Genomic DNA, 16,964 nt, shown 5'->3' on the forward strand with positions numbered 1-16,964 from the left:
CAAGGCCTCGCGGAGAACATTGCGGGCCACAAAGCCACCTGCAGCAGGAAGCACTGTGGGGGTTGGAGGGAGCCACAGATAGTCAGCAACAGGTGGCAGGTTCCAGGTGGTGGCTGGCAGGAAGGGGCCGGGGCAGGAGGGCGGCTAGAGCCAGAGCTGGCGCCTGCAGAAAACCTGGGGCCAGGCTCTGCCCGAGGGCAACAGAGCTGGGGACAGACAGAGGCTGGGGCTTTCGGTGTGTCCTAGTGTGAGAGCCGTAGACTGGATGAGGGGATATGATAGAGGCAGACAAGGGGTCCTGCAGACTCTGACACTTCCCACCGTGTCTGCCCCATGAAGCCCCCACCAGGCTGTCACCTGCAAAGATCGGGCGGGCACTGCCTGGGTTGCGGCGGTGTGTGGGAGCACTGAGAGGTGTGTGGGAGCACTAAGCGGTGTGCGGGAGCACTGAGGGATGTGTGGGAGCACAGAGCGGTGTGCGGGAGCACTGAGCGGGATGCAGGAGCACTGAGCGGTGTGCGGGAGCACTAAGCGCCTCTCCTCCCAGGTGGCCTTCACCACCTCCCAAGTGGCCCCGGCAGTGAAGCAGGTGCCGGGAAGCCAGGAAGGGTCCAGGCTCCCTTCCTGCCCAGAATTAATTCTTCCCTTTCTCTCCCAAGACCGTTTCCGGTACCGTTGATCCCATTGTAAATGAGACAGTGTTCTGAGCCTTCCACAAGGCAAGGACTCAAAGAGTATTTTCTTATTTTAATTAGCTTTATTTGATTTTAAAAGCCCCATAATATGCTTGGTGCCTGGGGGCCTCATGATGTGAACAAGTTACTCAAATCACTTTCAGCTGCGTTCAGTGGCAGGCGTCCCACTCCAGGCATTGTGCAGTGACCTTGGTGGTCAGAACATCGCCCTGGGACTCCACAGGGTCCCCTCTTCCGGGCCTTCTCCCTGACGCTTGCCCCCACCCCCTCTGCCCTGCAGACTCCCAGGGTGGCACCCCAGGGGCAGTCGTGTATCGGGGGCACACCTGCAACACCGTCCAAGGATGTTCTTGGAGGAGCTTAGCAGGACGCTGCCACTGCCTGCCCATCTGTGCTTCTGGACAGGCAGAGGGGGCTTCGAGCCTGTCCGTGGGTGGGGAATCGCCCGAGCCCCAGCCCTGTTTACTGGGGTGCACTCCTGCTCTGGGTCCTGTGGCCTCAGCCTGGGAGACACCCCTACATCCACAGGCCCTGGAAGCCTTGGTGGTCCCCTCCTGCTGGGCCACTCTGGGGTCCCCTCCTGCTGCCTCATTCTCTAGAGAACAGGTCAGTCCCTCCCTCTGCCTGCCTTTCTGTGTGCTCTTCCCGTACTGCTGGGCTGGACCAGCGCTGAGGCCCAGCAGCCCCACTCCACAGCTGTCCTGTGTTGCTTGTAGGTCAGTTCTTGCTCCTGTGACACGGGCCAGTCGCTGTGCCTGACGCCAGGGTCCGGAATGTAGGACACTGGCTTGCCCATACAGAGCATGGTGGGGGGAGGGCAGAAACAGACAGGTAAATAAGTCTAATAAAGTAGACCTGAGACACATGCAAGGTGCAATATTCAGAGGAGACTTGAGCTGACTTCCTGTGGGAGCTGGGAAAGGGAGGAGCTGTTGGAATTGGGTCTTGAAGAATGCATAGGAGTTTGCCCGTGGCAACAGAGACAGGCTTACAACACAGATCTTTGTCGGTGTCGTCTCAATGGTTATAAATTCTGGTGGGCAGCCCTGAGTCCCTAGGGAGGATGGTGGTGGTGCTGACCTCCCAGCTCTTGGAAATGTCTGAGATGTTGGGGCCCCCTGCCATGGCCCACATGGCACATGCTAAACGTGTTCGTGGCCACTTCTTGGAGGGCTGGAACTTCCAGGGGGATGTCCTGTGACAGATTGGCATCTGGCAAGTGGCTGAGCCACCAGGGAAGGGGAGGAGGCCGAAGTGGTTCTACAGCTGGCAGCCTGAGCAGCCAGGGGCGGGGGGAGATGGCGAGTTGAGGGGCAGCCACCACGGGAGGAGCCATTTCAGGGCGGTTCTCCAGGGGAAGTGGTGGGTGAAGTGGGCAGATGCCTGGGGTGGGGACCTTAAGGGATGTATGCCAGGTGGGGGCAGAGAGGAGAGGGAGAGATGGGGGTTGGCCATGACATTAGGGCTCAGAGCACGTCCAGGGCTGCAGCGAGGCTGTGGGACGGCAGGCCGAGGAGCTGGGTATAGGGACCGGGGGTCATCTTAGGGGCCGGCCACCAGCCAGCCACCTTCCCCCTCTGGGGACATCTAAGTTGCCAGGAGTGGAGACCCTGTTCTCTCTTAGGAGGGCACCCTCCACCCCACCTGCAGGCCGCCTCAGCCCTGGGCCCTTCCTGTTGAGCGCCTGCTGGATGCCGGCCTGTGCCTGCCGCCTTCCCTGTCGCACAGGAGGGCAGCGTGGTGCCCCCACCCCAGACGCATCCCTGGCCCCGCAGCAGCGCTGCCTGGCGTCCGCGCACCTGGCCTCTTGCTCGTCTTACGCAGTTTCCCTGCCCTGGTCACTACTGTCCCAGGCCCAGGCTGACAGTGCAGGGGCAGCTCCGGAGCCTTCTGCAGAGGAGAAAGGGCTCTCTGACCTGGGGAGGGGACAAGAGCCCACTTGGGGCAGTCCCGGTCCCACGACCTGTCCTTCTGCTGCCAGGCTCTTGGTCGTTTGTGGTGTGGACACCCGTGTGCTGGGAAGAGCTGTGGCTCGCTGCCCTCCACGGCTGTACCTGCCCAGTCTGGACGGCAGCTGGGAGCCTGCTCTGCTGGTGGGAGGGGTATTCCTGTCTCCTCCCTGCTCTGGGGACCAGCTCACCCCCAACAGGCACCGCACCCCCCTCATCAGCTCACCGTAGACGTCCAGTCTGGCTGTTTGAACTTCCCACCGAGGCACAGCCCCGAGCTGTGAGGCCGGGTCCCCGTACGGGAAGGCTGGGACTCCCGCTCCCTTCAGGGCTTGGCCCAGAACTCAGCGTGGAGGCTGCCCAGCCAGCACCATGGCCACCGTGCCCTCCGGGGGTTGGAGCACGACAGATGGCAGGGCAGGACCCTTTGGGGAAGCTCTCAGCTCTCCTGAGCAGGAAGCAAACGTGAGCCTGAGCAGTGGGCCAGGCTGGCCCGGCACACAGCCTCGCTGTGCCGCAGGCTCTGCTACGTGGACGGGAAGACTGAGGCTCAGAGCTGTGTCACCCAGTCAGCCAGGAGGTGACGGGCAAGGATTGAAGCCAGCCCAGGCAGGAAGCCCGGGGCCTTCGCCCTTGCCGCCCTGTCTCCCGAGCCAGTGTCGCATGTTAAAACAGTAATCCTTTCTTTACAATTTTCTTAAAATAAAAAAGAATATTTTGAGAACATAACCAACGTACATAGTGAAAAAGCCAAACAGAACGAGAGGACGCTGCGTGGATGGTGTGGCCTCTCCCCCGGCCCCCGGCCGCCCCGGGCAGCTCTGTCCCCGTTCACAGGTTGGCCTTGAAAACCCAAGATGCAGCTCAGTGAGTGGCCTGAGCACAGTCATTGGGAGAGTGTCCAATTAGATTTCATGTAGTTATTTTTTTCCAAGGAATTGAATTGTACTTTTTTTTACAAGGATGATCTCCAAGAAGGATTGCAGGAAAAACGTGTTCACTGTTTGAGACGCTGCTTTTCCGTCGTGCAGAGCCCTTGGCTCCGGCGCCCTTGCGGGTTTCTCGGGGGCGGCTCTGAGGGAGGCCTGTCCCTGCAGGTGGGAAGCCCGGGCACTGTGGGGTGCTCAGGGCTCGCACTGTGGGTGCTCCTCAGGTCGTGGGCTTCCTCCCTGTCCCCAGCTCCCACTACCAGGCTCCTCTCTCCCTCCTGTCTGCACTCACACCCTTCCTGTGACATTTCCTGCCCCGGCCCCTGGCCTCACAGTTGCTGAGTTTAACGTTCTCAGAAAATGTTCTGAAATGAATGGTGGAGACGAGTCAGACGAGGCAGGGCCCTCCGGCAGGGCAGCAGCTCCCTCCCCTCCTGCCCCCGGGTCAGGAGCATACAGGCTCCTCCGCTCTGTGGCTCCTGGTCTCTGGGTGGCTCTCTCGGGCTCCCTGCTGGCTGAAGCAGGAGGTCCTCTGCAGGTCAGGGTTTGAGGGTGACGTTCAGGGCCTCGTCGACGGGCTGGGTAACTTAACCCACATTCCCAGACTCCGATTCCTTCCTGTGTTTCTTGGGCTCTGGACCATGGTTTGTGCTGGTCAGTGCCCTCTGCCCCCACCATGCCCACGCCGCTCTCTTAGAAGCACTGACACCTCCAGGCCATTGGTGTGTGCATGTCCCTTCGGTCCCCAACTCTGAGTCTCCATGGATTCTGCCGTAACACCTGGACAGTGGAGGATCTCGGGGACCTTCTCCTCTAGCTTTGCAGTTTAATGATGCGATGCTTCTCCCTCCCTACAAAACCTTCAACGCGTCCCGGGTCTGACTGCACCAAATCCCCGTGCGTCTCCCCCTGGAGCTGGGCCTCCGGGACGGGTGCAGCTCTATTGCCCTCTGCGGAGAACCGTCGAGGGTCTCATGGACTCGGTAGACAAACCTGAGCGTGCGTGCTGACAGGTGCTGGGATGGGCCCTCGGTCCTGCCGACTCACAAGGATGTGGGCCCAGGGGTCACACAGGAGCTGAGGGGCGCCACGGCCTCCCTCCTGGGACGGGCCGATCCTCCTGCCCCACAGGCTGTGCCGTGGGCAGGGCTCTGCCAACTGTCGGGGAAGCCAGCCCCGTCCTGCTGGTGCCTAGTGGGCTGGCCCAGAGCACTGGGAGGGGCGCCCGTTCCCTGCACAGATCTCTGAATCACTGGCTGCCTGGCCAGTGGCTGGATGCTGGGTGTTTTTGGGGAGATTAATCAGCTTTCTCTCTTTCTCCTTGTCTGTCTCTGTCTCTGTCTCTCGCTCCCCCATTTTCCTCCTCAGGGGGGCTTTCTCTGTGGTCCGACGCTGTGTGAAGCTCTGCACCGGCCATGAGTATGCAGCCAAGATCATCAACACCAAGAAGCTGTCGGCCAGAGGTAGGGTGTGGGGAGTGTCCTGTGCGGCTGCAGTCGGGCTGCGGCAGGGACTTGGTAGGACGGGCCCTGCAGACCGCGCCCTGGTGCCCTCCCAGGCTCGGCGGGTGCCTGGCCCACCTGGCCTGTGGCTCCGTGCACAGAGGGAGCCGGGTTTGTGGAGTGGAGGCTGCAGTGGGGGGTACAGGAGTGTTGGGCACTTGAAGGCATCTCTGGCCTAGTGGGGCTAGGGTGGGGGGCGAGTGACCCTCAGACCCAGGAATGCACCTTTGCTTTCTGGTTTGGGTGCTCACAGAGCCCCCACTTCCCGAGTCTACTGGGGTCTCTGCCCCCAGAACTGGAAGGGGAGAGGGTCGAGGGCGCTAGGCTGCTGTGGTGGTCAGGAAATGTCATCTGGCCCAAGAAGAACTCAGTGACTCAAAGGCTTTGGGTGACCAGGCCATGCTGGGTCAGTCTCCTAGTTGAGCTCTGTGACCACGAGGGGCTGTCAGAGGATGACACTGCAGAGGGCTTGGCAGGGACACCAAGGAGTGAGGCCTGGGGGCGGGTCCAGAGGCACAAGTTCTCAACCGTCCCCCACACAGGAGGGACCTGGGAGCCCGGCATCCCCTCTCCCCTGCGATTCTGCACAGGCTGGACGTGGGCCACCTGCTGTCGGTCAGCTCTGCTGGCCTCCATCGGGCCTGGCTCGTGGTGCGTGGTGGGCTGGGGCTGCATTCTAGGGCCTGGGGCAGCAAGCTTGTGTTTCCTTTGTCAAGACACAGAGCTGGTCTGGAGCCAGTGGTGTTCAGGGTGTGCCTGTAGCCGGTGCCTGTGGGTCTCCAGGTGACATTCCTGAGGCCCAGACACTCCCTGCCTATCACAGGGCACCATGGAGAGGAGATCTGTGAAGCAAAGCAGCCTTTGGGTGCGTGTGAACGAGCATGTACACTGTGTCTGTGTGCACATGTGTGTGCATGAGTGTCTGTGCGGTGTGTGGCTGTGTGAGGTATGTGGCTGTATGTGCTCATGGGGGTGTGTGTGTGTCCCCCTGATTGAGCTTCCAGAATGGGGCCATGTGGCCCTTGGGCAGCAGGGCTGTGACCAGCTCAGGCTGAGCAGGGAGACTGAGAGTCCTCCCAGTTCCTGCTTGGGAAGATGCTTCAGGTGTCCCAGGGCCTGGAATGAGACAGAGGAGTCCTAGAGGTGGCCCCTGGCCAGGAGGGCAGTGGGCAAAGGCGAGGGCCATGTGCTCTGAGGGTCAGCTTGGATGAGCTCTGGGACGTTCGGCCAACCAGGTGGGAGAAGGAGGGAGTGATGACCAGGATTTCAGGCTTGTCTCAGGTGGGATGTCCAGGAAGGCCCTAGGGACCAAGCCACGGGGTGAGGGCAAGAAGAAACACCAGCCTGAGTGTGTCACATGGGTGGGACCGAGGCCAGTTCAGGTGCTGGGGCAGAGGGGCCTGGCTGGGGTCCTGGGGCCTCTGCTGAGCACACAGACCTCAGAGTAGCCTTTTGCTGTCTACCCAGCCTGTGCCCCTGGGAGTCATGGGTCAGCGTGTTCGTCCGCGGTGGCCAAGCTGTTCCCACGGCCGTCCAGGGGCTGCTGCCAGCCTGAGCTTGAGCGCAGGGTGGACAAGTGTGGGCCGTGCAGCCTGTCATACTCCTGGCCCCAGGCTGCAGCTCTTGCGTCCTGTGGCTGCCGTGTCACGGACGAGGACCCATGCACGCCCAGGGGCCTCACTGGCCCCCGAGCCCTGGCGCTGCCTAGCACAGCCCTCTCTCCCAGGCCCAGAACTGAGACCTGAGGGGTCACTGGCCAGGCCCAGCCCCCGCGGCTGCACTGTGGTAATACTGCGATGATACCGGCGTCAGAGCTGGCACTTGCTGAGTGCCGGCTGTCCACGCTGCACTGGAACCTGGGACGCTTCCGTGTTCCCTGACACTTGGTGGTTGGCACTGCTGGTGACACGGGTGTGAAGTGTTCTGGGGGATGTCGTGCACCACACCGGTGGGGTCTGTAGGGCAGGAAGAACGTGAGCTTCACGTGCCTTGAAGCCTCCCAGGCGTCCCCTCGCCCCCCTCCCCTCTTCCGGAGTTCGTGGTCGTCGTTCCCTCGTTTCCCTGTCGTTTGGCCCCACGGCTGTTTCATCCACTTGTGTCTGAGCCTGAAGGTGGAGGGCACCGCCGGTGCGACCTGCCTTGTGTGCAGGGTGATGTTCTGGGTGTGTCCCTGTGGCGGACTCATCCCCACTGCTGTGAGGTGCTCTGCTGGGCGAAGGCTCCGTGCCAGCTCCTGACCACGTTAGCGCCGAACCCAGCACACGGGACACACTCGGTTAAATGCGTGAGTGAGTTCAGTTTGGCAAAAATGTTGCTTACCGGCTAATGTAATGACTAAAGAGCCTGTCCAGTATATTAGCCTAGGAAACCAGAATCCATAAATGGCCTGTGTCCCCTCCTGCTCTTCTGGCTGTCCCTAAGAACAGCAGCCACCCCTGACCCGCCTTGGTCCTCATCAGGGGCTTCTGGAAGGCTTGTCCCCCAGACCGCAGCCCTGACACGCACTTCCTGAGGAGGTGCATGTGAGACCAGCACCCTGCCCGGACCCCTGCCCGGCTGGTGGGTGTCTGCATGCTGTGTGGCCTCAGAGAGCCACCCACGGGCCCCTTTATCCACAGAGGAAGCCACCCGGGCTTTCCCTGGACACTGTGCCCATGCCAGCAGGCCCGAGCCAGGCAGCACTGTGTCACTTTATCCCTGCCGGCTGAGGACCATGCGTCACGTCAGATCCAGGGCTTCCTGGCCTCTCCGCACATTGCTCTCGTTCCCCGCTCATGCAAGGCCACAGGAAGGGGCAGGGGAAAGAAGGCCACCTCAGGTATGCCCTAGACATGGGCCCGTACTCACCCACAGGTTTCTGCTGAGGGCACAGTGATGAGCAGATATGCTCTGAAATATGCAGCCACAGCTCCGTGTGCCGGGCGGGGGCCTGGGGAAGGGGGTCCTTGGGAGGTTGGTGAAAGTCGCCCCAAAAGTTGCATTAGATGGGTCTTGAAGGATGAGTAGGAGTTTGTTAGGCTCAAACAGAAAACCACCCGGGTATGTATCTGTGGAATGACATCGCTCCTCTAAATTAGCCTCACACCCCATATTTATACCCTCGAAGTGCTCTACTGGTCAGAGGGTTTGGGGTGGTGGCGTCCTGAAATTCCGGCCGTGTCTGCCATTACCACCCTGCAGGTGGCCGACCTGCTGCCTGTGCCACGTCCTCCTTTCACCCTCCGGTTGTCACGATGGCTGAACCCTGGGAGACCCCCTGAGCTGCCTTGTGTTTCATTGAATGCCTCGGGGCTCATCACAGACCCTGCCCTCAGGCCCCACACCTGGCCTCAGTTTCCTCGATGTCACCGTCTTCTGGCAGGATCACGGCCAGGTGCTGTTGACCCCTGCCTGCCTCTCGGTACACAGACCCTCCACCCAGGGCCACCACACTGGCCAGCCCTCGCATTTGGGGGGCATTTTCTGTCCTGTTTCACTTTTTATTATGAAAAATTTCAAACATTCCCAAATGATAGAAGGAACCCCAACTTCAGCAGTTACCAGCTCTTGGCCGGTCTTGTTCCGTCCGTGTCCCAGACTGCGGGGACCGTTCTGTCCCTAAATGTTTCAGCGTGGCGCCCTGACAGAAAGGATTCTAAAAACACAGGCGCAGCAGTGTTAATCATACCGAAAGAAACTGGCGGTAATTCCTTGATATTATCAAATGTGCAGCCGTGTTTGTGTTTCTGACGGTTCAGAGGTTTCCTCAGAACTGAATTGAAACCGCATGATTAGGCCGTCTGCCCTCAGTGCTTGAGCCCTGCCCCTGGGCAGTGTCCCTGAGTGTGTGGGGCCTGGCAGCTGTTTGTCACAGCCCAGGGGCACAGCCAGAGACCACTGCGGGCCTCCGGCCTCAAACCTCTTGGGGAGGGAGCCGCCCTGCCTACCCTGGCTCCCAGGACAGCCTGTCCCCTTGGGGTCGAAACCTGGGGCTCCAGGAAATGACCCAGAACTGGCCTTGCCTTGACTGCTGTGGCCTTTGCTTTGGTTTCCCCTTCTACTGCCCCAGCCTACCTCATGGAGTTGGTGACAGTACTGGACAGTCTGGGGACACCACAGAGGGAAGGCACCTGGCACTTCCTTCCCAGCCCCTTCAGCAGACACAATCTTGCATTCACCGCCCACCTTGGTCTCCGCTGCCTTGGATCCCCTGACACCTGATTTCCTCCCACCCTCCCCAGCCCCCTGGGCTTTGCTGACTGAGCGGCCAGCGCGGGAGGTGAGGGAGAGCGTCTGGACCAGCTGTCAGAGCCCCGCCGTGGGCACCTCCCCTCCAGGCGAATGCCCAGCTCTGGCCCTGACTGCCCAGCTGTCTGACCTTGGCCGGGTTCCTTAGCCACCCTACACCTCGATTTTCCCAGCCGTAAAATGGGGATAAAAATAGTGTCTCCCCAGAGGGACATTGCCAGGGCTGGAGGCGGGAGGTGCTTAGGGAGAGACCGGCCCTCCCCAGCTACAGAATGTGGCCATGCCCTCAGGGCCCCGGGCCTGTCCACCTTGCTGCCTCCCTTCCTGCCCACACAGCTGCGACCCTGCCTGGACACCCCTGCAGCTTTCTGGTGCCCTCCGTCCTGCCCAGCCTGTGAGCCTCAGGGCCCCTCCCCCATGAAGCTGACATGGATCCTCCTGCCAGCAGCCGGCCACCCACTTGGAGCTCCCTAGGCCGTGTCAGTCGCCCGTGGCTATTTCTCAGCTGACCACGTGCTCCTTGGGAGCAGACACAGCTGGTGCATCTGGCGGCCTCCCAGCTCCCGGCCCAGGGCCGTGAACACATGGGGAAGCGCCCCCCTCCTGTCTGGCCTGCTCTCTCCCTCCCTGACGGTGAGGCGAGCCGCTCTGCAGTGGTCTCCCCGCTATTATTTGGGGGTGGGGATTGGAAGAAGGCCTGGAGGGGTGCTCTAGCAGCCTGCCCCACCCCCAACTGCATTTCCCCCCCTTACTTGAGGCCAGTGCCAGTGTGGGGGCCTCACCTGTCCTCAGGCATCGGCTCCTCGGGCATCCCCACCCCAGGCACAGCCAGAAGTGCTGTGTCCCCACACCCCCTGTCTGTCCAGAGCTGTCCAGGGCCGAGGCCTGGTGACAAGAACGGTCAGGTAGCATGTGTCTGCAGAGAGAAAGGAGCTGGCACCGGACTCAGGAAAGCTCAGGCCGCTCAGCAACCAACCAGCCGACGACCAGGACGCTGCCGAATTGCACCAGCTCACACCAAAGGCTGTAGCAGTTAGATTTTTAAAATTTAATACTTAATTAAATAGAGGACTGTGAGACATTCAGAGTCTTTGAATGTACTGAATATTTAGAGATTATTAAACTACTGTTAACAAAGGCAGTTAGCGGAAATTTTTTTTTGAGACAGAGTCTTGCCAGAGTGCAGTGGCGTCATCACAGCTCACTGCAACCTCCAACTCCTGGGCTCAAGTGATCCTCCTGCCTCCCGAGTCGCTGAAACTACAGGTGCACGCCACGACATCTGGCTAATTTTTGTGTATTTAGTACAGATGGGGTCTCGCTCTTGCTCAGGCTGGTCTCAAACTCCTGACCTCAAGTGATCCTCCTGCCTCGGCCTCCCAGAGTGCTAGGATTACAGGCGTGAGCCACTGAGCCTGGCCAGTTAGAGGGAAATTAATTGCCTGTGGGTAAGGAGATTATTAGGCACACATTTGTAGTTGTTCTTGTCTGTCCCCGCAGCTCACTGTCGACACTGAATGGCTGTCCTTTTGGGGGGAGGTTTTGTTGTACCTTTGTTGGACGCACCCTGTGTGGAGGTGAGCAGCTCGGAGCAGGGGCAGAGGGGTGACCGTGGCACGGGGGAGATCGGGCGGGGGGACCCTGCCCTGGAACAGGCCCCAAGCTCGGGCGGGGCTTGTGTGTGCCCTGACACCAGCGGCACTCACCTCCGCATCTTCACACCCTCCGAGGTCAGTGTGGGCTCCCAGTTTACAGAGGGGGAAACTGAGTCCTGTGGAAGCTGAGAGATGCTCTGGGTCCCACAGACAGGAGTTGGCAGAGCCTGGATGTGGGGAGCTCTAGGTTTCACCCAGCCGGGGTGGGCTGAGGGTTGGGCCAGCGTGGGGCTCCCAGGTGGGGCTCACCTCACGGGTGAGGGGGTCACTCACAGGTGGGTGGTGCTGACCTGCCCCCAGCTCCCTCTCCGGGCCACCTGGCCTCCCCAGGGCCTAGTCTCGGGGGGCAGCCCCTGCCGGAAGGTGTGATGGGGAGGGCCTATCTGGGGTCTCTGGGGCTGGGCCTGCACCCAGGGTGGGGACAGCAGCTGAGAGGAGGCCTGCACCCCCATCCTGAAACCTGCTTGGGCCCATTTGTGCAGGAGGCACAGTAGGGGCTTGCGTCTCAGGGCTTCTGTGCTTTATGTGGGCACCCCATGACCCCCAGCCGGGAAAGTGGCCCCTACTCAGGGGATACTGAGTGCGTGGTTGGCTGCACCCGTGGAACTGGGTTAATAGAGGACAAGGCACTCTCCGCATTGCAGGGGCAGCTGGGAACATGCCTGTGGCAGCACCTTCCCCTTAGCAGCCTGGGGACCCTCTCCCCCCACCCTGGGCCTAGAGACCCCTTCCCTCCCGCAGCCTGGGGAACCCCTTTCCTCCCCAGTTGAGCACTCCCCCCCTTCCCTCCTCTCCCCTCCCCCACTTTCTTCCCTGCCCCCCACCCCCAGCTCAGTGACCTCCTTCTCTCCCCTCCCTTCCCTGGGTGGCCTCTGGCCAGAGGGAACAGCCTTAGAGCTTAGACCCCAACCAACCCTGTGCACCTCCGCCCTCAAGTTTGCTCCCTAGGGACTTGGAAGGTGGGCGGGAGTGGGGGGTCCCTCCCCCTGGGAACTGCCCCTCCCAGCCCTGGGGTCCACCTTTAACAGGATGGTGACCAGTCCCTGCCAGGTTCTTGCCAGGCCTTGGGTTTTAGGGAGGGGCCCTGCCTGCAGGTGCAGAGGGGGCTGGAGGGCCAGGTGGGCACCACACTCCCACCCCCTGGGGGGACCACCAAGGAGTGGTGAGGAGACCAGCTGGGGCTGCCAGATTTAGCAATTCACATTGATTTTCAGATTAACAGTAAAGAAGTTTAAGACATATTTATACTAAAAATTATTCATTGTTCATCTGAAATTGGGACATAATTTTACTTAAAAAAAAATTTTGTCCTCTGTCCGAAATTCAAACGTAACTGGGCATCCTGTGTTTCATCTGGCCGTGCTGAACGAGGCGGCTGCGAGAGCAGGTTTTGCTGGTTCATAAACCGAATGGGCTCAGTCAAAGGCTCCTGAGCAGGGCCCAGAGGAGGATCAGAAGAGGAACAGGGTGCCTGGCAATGTGGAGGGCCCTGGTTCTCGGTGGCCTCACCGGTGAGGTGGCTGCTCGCTGGCTCTGGGGTGTGGCCCCGTGTGGAAGCTGAGTCCCAGGGGCCGTGGGGCCCATTGGCCTGAGTGCAGCGCCAGGTCCCCGAGCCCCCTGAGCTGTGTGCAGGAGCAGTGCCCACCCCACTGGCACACGGAGGGCCCAAGCCGTGAGGGAGGGGTCCCTGAGCAGGGGTGGGGGGAGGAGGAGTGGCTATCAGGGAGGACGCCCCTGTGAACTTGAGGTCCTCGTGGGCTCTTTTCTTGGGCCAGTCCTGTCTAGAAGGAGGCACTTTGGGGTTTCTGGGGGGCCCCTCACCTTCTTGCAGGGCTGGAGGCTGGGGTTGAACCGCATCAGCTTGCCCGTGGCAGAAAAGGCTCCTGGCAGGGGGAGGAGGTCGGGGCCGGGGGCTGGGTTCTGGGTCATGGCGGCCTGTCCCCCTCTCTGCCTCAGTTCCCTTTTCTGTAAAATGGGTGGAAGATTGGCCCCAGTGCTACCTGGCTCTTCCAAGCACTGACTTTCCCCAAATCTGGAGGGGTCCTAACTGCCACGCTCTGCCTGCCCCAGGAGGTGAGCGAGGGTCGGAGGGGCTGGCTGAACCCAAGGCCTGGGATCCCAAGGTTTGAGGAGCTGGTTCTGCCAGTGTGGGCACAGCCCCCACCAGCCCTGCCTGCCCACTGAGGTGAACGTGCAGGGCCCCCGGGACCTCCGGACAGGAGGGGAAGTGCCCAGGTGTGGGGCTGGGGCCAGGGACAGGGCTTGGGACCGGCAGTGCTTTGGCCTTTGCCATGCTGGTGAGGATGGTGGTGGCAAAGTCTGGAACTGGACACTGAGGACAAAGCCCGAGTGAGGAACAGCTATAGGGAGGACTGGACAGTGCCAGGGGCCCTGGGTGGACATCTCCCCTGTAGGAAGCCACCGTCCTCTGTCCCCAAGGCCACAGGTGCTATCAGGGTCACGATGTTTGCAACATCTGCACGTTGACTGGGGGAGCCCCAACCCCGGCTCCGGGGTGGTGATTAGTGCTGCCAACTGGGATCCCCTCATCGCATGGTGGAGACCCAACAGGCCCGAGCCGAACAATCAGGCTAAAAATCCGTCAGCTGAGTCATCTCCCATGAAGGGGGAGCCTGAGATGAAGGCAGAGCCCGGGGCCACAGCCTCCCTCCCTGACCCCGCTGTGGGAGTCGCGAGATGGGCCCTGGTGGTGTGTGGGCTGCAGCAGCGGCTGGTGTGAGCTCAGGCTGTCCCGTGCAGCAGGGACCCCCTGCCTGCGTGGCTGTGATGGAGGCCCAGGCCTGGGCCTTTCTGGACTCTACCACCCCAGAAGGTCATGGAGGGTTTAGTGAGGTTAGCAGGAGGGTTAGCAAGGAGAACAGCGGGTGAAGGGTGAGGGTCTGCAGCCTCCCCTGCCAGCAGAGGGCTGGGGTGTGAGGATACTCACGTCTGGTGGCATTCTGGAAAGGGCCAGTTGGTAAGTGTGCTGGGCTACTGGCCACCGGGCCTCTGTTGCATGGTCTTCTCTGTTGTTTTTCCTCCATCCCTGTAAAAATGTGGAAATGCCTTCTCCGGGCCATGCTCCCTGGCCTCAGGCTGCAGGCTGGGTAGAGCCCCCAGGCATCCAGTCAGGGGTGCATGGGAACATCTAGCCAGCTGTCTGGTCTCTGGAAAGGACAAGAAGGACGTGGGGGGCGGAATGGGAGGCAGAGGAGGAGGCTGGGCGTAAGGCCACCGTGGTCGGGAGCTGCAGTCAGGGGCGTGGCCCTGGAAGGAGCCCCACGTGGCCTGCGCCTGGCCTTGTGGAGTCTGGGCCTTGTCTTTGAGAGTAGGACCCTGGCAAGGTGTGTCCCGCACCCTGAGGGATCTGGCCCGAGCCAGAAAGCATGCAGTTCATGCTCGATGCCATGAGCATGTTCAGGGTCACAGTGCTGAGTCAACCTCACAGAGCTGCAGTGACCCCTCTGTCCCAGGAGAAAGCCACCGTGTGTCTGTGGAGAGGTGGGCTCTTCTGGGGCCTGTGTGTGCGGGGAGACCCTACCCCAGGTGGAGGACTTACTGCACCAGGGCTGGAAGAGGACACAGCCATTAGCTCCTCCTGTCACCGTGCCCTGCCACTCTGGAGAGCATATTATTGCCACTTTACAGTTGACAAAACTGAGGACTCAAGAGTGCAGTCACCTTTGTTTAAATCGCCTCCTGTCCACGCCGTTTGTGAGGGTGGCATCCTGCCCGAGGGTTATGGGGATGACGGAACACACAACACCCTGGATGTGCTCACAAACACTCGGGGCCCGAGGAGGAGGGCTCTGCCCTCGGGAACAGAGTGAACAGCAGGGGCCGGGGGAGGCAGGCTCTGTAGTAACAAGAGGGTGCGGCGGCCTCTGGTTCCCACTAGAGGAAGTTTTGGCTGGCTTGAATAATTCCGTGGGTTGGCAGAAAACTGCAACCTGCTACTCAGGGATGAGCAGGAACCGTGCCTGGCCCCTGCAGTGAGGAGGCCTGGCTGGCAAGGGCTCAGCCACGGGAGCAGGGTACAGGCAGCGAGCCCACTCAGGGCCTTCCTGGTTTCACGGCAGGGCAAGGTAATGCATAATATTGGCCTTAATTTTAGGCCTTATCCCTCAGCCCTGCTTGGCACGACGGAGTGGGAATTCCAAGCCATATCTCTGTTTCAAAGCTGTGATGCTCCACGTGGTAGAGGATGGCTCTGTTGCCCCCATCCCTGCCCAGGCCCCCCGGAATGGTGGGACTCATCCCCTGGGGGCTGGCAAACAGCTCCGAGGCCCCCGGCTGTGCCGTGGGTGACATGCTGTGCAGAGGGGCAGGATGCTCCGACGCGGGTTGCCAGGGTCCCCGAGAGCCCTGACAGCGAGGTGGCAGGCAGCTGCAGGACACGCACACAGATGCCTCTTGCGGGGCGGTGTAGCTGCTGGCTGATGCTGGCGGGTTAATTGCTGGTTTCTGTGTTGCCTTTTTAAAACGAAACATGCACAGAAAGCCACAGCGAGAGCCACCTCTTTGCACCTTCGTCGCGGGGCTCAGCCTGACTGGGCTTTCTCGGGGACCCTGGTGCACCCGCCCCTCCACTGCCCCAGCCCCTGCGACACCACCTGGACACCCCCAGAGGATGCTGACCTGGGCCCCAGGCTTCAGAGCCAGTGTGGTTCTAGCCTCAGATCTACTATTTGGGTGTCAGCCCCGCCGCCCGCCATGCCCACCCGAGGTCCCCAGAGGGAGGGCAGGCTCAGGTCAGACACGTGGGAAGGGGTGCCTGCTCCTCCGCCTTGGGGACTGGGCTCTGGCAGCCTCTGAAGTCTCACAGGAAAGAAGAGGAGGAGGTGGTGGTGGCTTCCCGAAGTGCAGCCCGCTCCTGAGGTGTAGGCCTCCTCCTTTGCGGGGTCCAGCTCCACTTCTACCCGGCCTCCCTGTGCCCGTGCCCCCGTCAGGAAGCTGGGGGACGTCACAGCAGCCCTGCCTCGTGGTGCGGTGAGCAGCTCACAGGCCTGCGCAGACCTGGGGCTCAGCAGGCAGAAGCCGTTACTCTGGGTGGACTCGCAGGGCTCTTCGTTCATTCTCAAGAAGGAATTTTCCTTTTAGGAGGAACGGCTCGGATCTGCCCGCCCCCTTCTTTCGGACCCTAAACTGCCCTGCACCCCAAGCCTGGATGGACGGGCCTTGCAGCATGGCCTCGAGCCGACTCTGGGGCCCGAGCTGGTTTTATCCCTCATTGCCCAGGCCGGAGGGTCAGAGGAGAGGGGCTGCAGGAAGCTTTTGCCTAGAAGCCACCCCCTCCCCCCACTGCCTGCCAAGGTCAGAGCCACCGGGGGACTGGCCAGCAGCCCAGGTTGGCAAGTGCCGGCACTGAGACCTGAACTCTGCCTGCCATCCCTGCTCCTGCCCCAGGGCCAGTCCCCCCTCCTCCTGGGATGCCGAGGGCCATCACCGTCACCGTGTCCGCACGCCTGCCAGGGCAAAGCCAAAAGGAGGGAAAGGCCAGATTCCACTGGCTTGGTGTGGAGGTCCAGGATGGCCTATTGGGGTGTGGCCCGGTGGCTCAGTGCCATAAGGGCTGACCGCCTGGCTCCTGAGGGTGCTCTGCCCCATAGGGGGGTGAAAGCGTAGATGTGTCTAAGCTCGCAGAGAACTGGGAGAGCTGGGTGAAACGTGTTGGTACCAGACAGTGCTCAGGCTGTGCCTGGCTGGGGTGCGGTGTGGATGCTGGTGAGCCTTCTACGATTCTAGAAAGCTCTCTCGTGCCGTCTGATGGTGCAGGCGGCTACGACAGGCAGTGCAGGTCACCTGGGTCTTGCCCACGTGATGAAGGTGCAGGAAGTGGGGCCTCAACCCCACCAGAATCTGGAGCATCAGACAGACGTGTGCCCAGCCTCCTCCCGGCATCCGGGCCTGACAATTCCAGAGGCCCTGGAACCAGCATGGGGGCAAGAGGAGCCTCCCCTCCTGCCCCTCCTCTCCCCCACCCCCAGTGCCCCACAGTGGCCTCCTG

The 16,964-nt window shown here is 61.2% G+C and overlaps 1 protein-coding gene across 10 annotated transcripts in view; it reads left to right on the plus strand.

Annotated features, from left to right (window-relative positions):
* The window catches only part of CAMK2B (calcium/calmodulin dependent protein kinase II beta), a 102,976-nt gene that overhangs the window by 35,496 nt on the left and 50,516 nt on the right, over positions 1 to 16,964 (plus strand). For all 10 annotated transcript variants that reach the window (XM_069462137.1, XM_069462143.1, XM_069462138.1 and 7 more), the window contains exon 2: positions 4,942 to 5,036. In XM_069462137.1, coding sequence (XP_069318238.1) covers positions 4,942 to 5,036 — 95 coding nt within the window. The remainder of the gene's footprint in view (positions 1 to 4,941; positions 5,037 to 16,964) is intronic.

Source organism: Eulemur rufifrons, chromosome 29 (genome assembly GCF_041146395.1).
Source record: "Eulemur rufifrons isolate Redbay chromosome 29, OSU_ERuf_1, whole genome shotgun sequence".
In the NCBI taxonomy this organism is placed as follows: domain Eukaryota; kingdom Metazoa; phylum Chordata; class Mammalia; order Primates; family Lemuridae; genus Eulemur; species Eulemur rufifrons.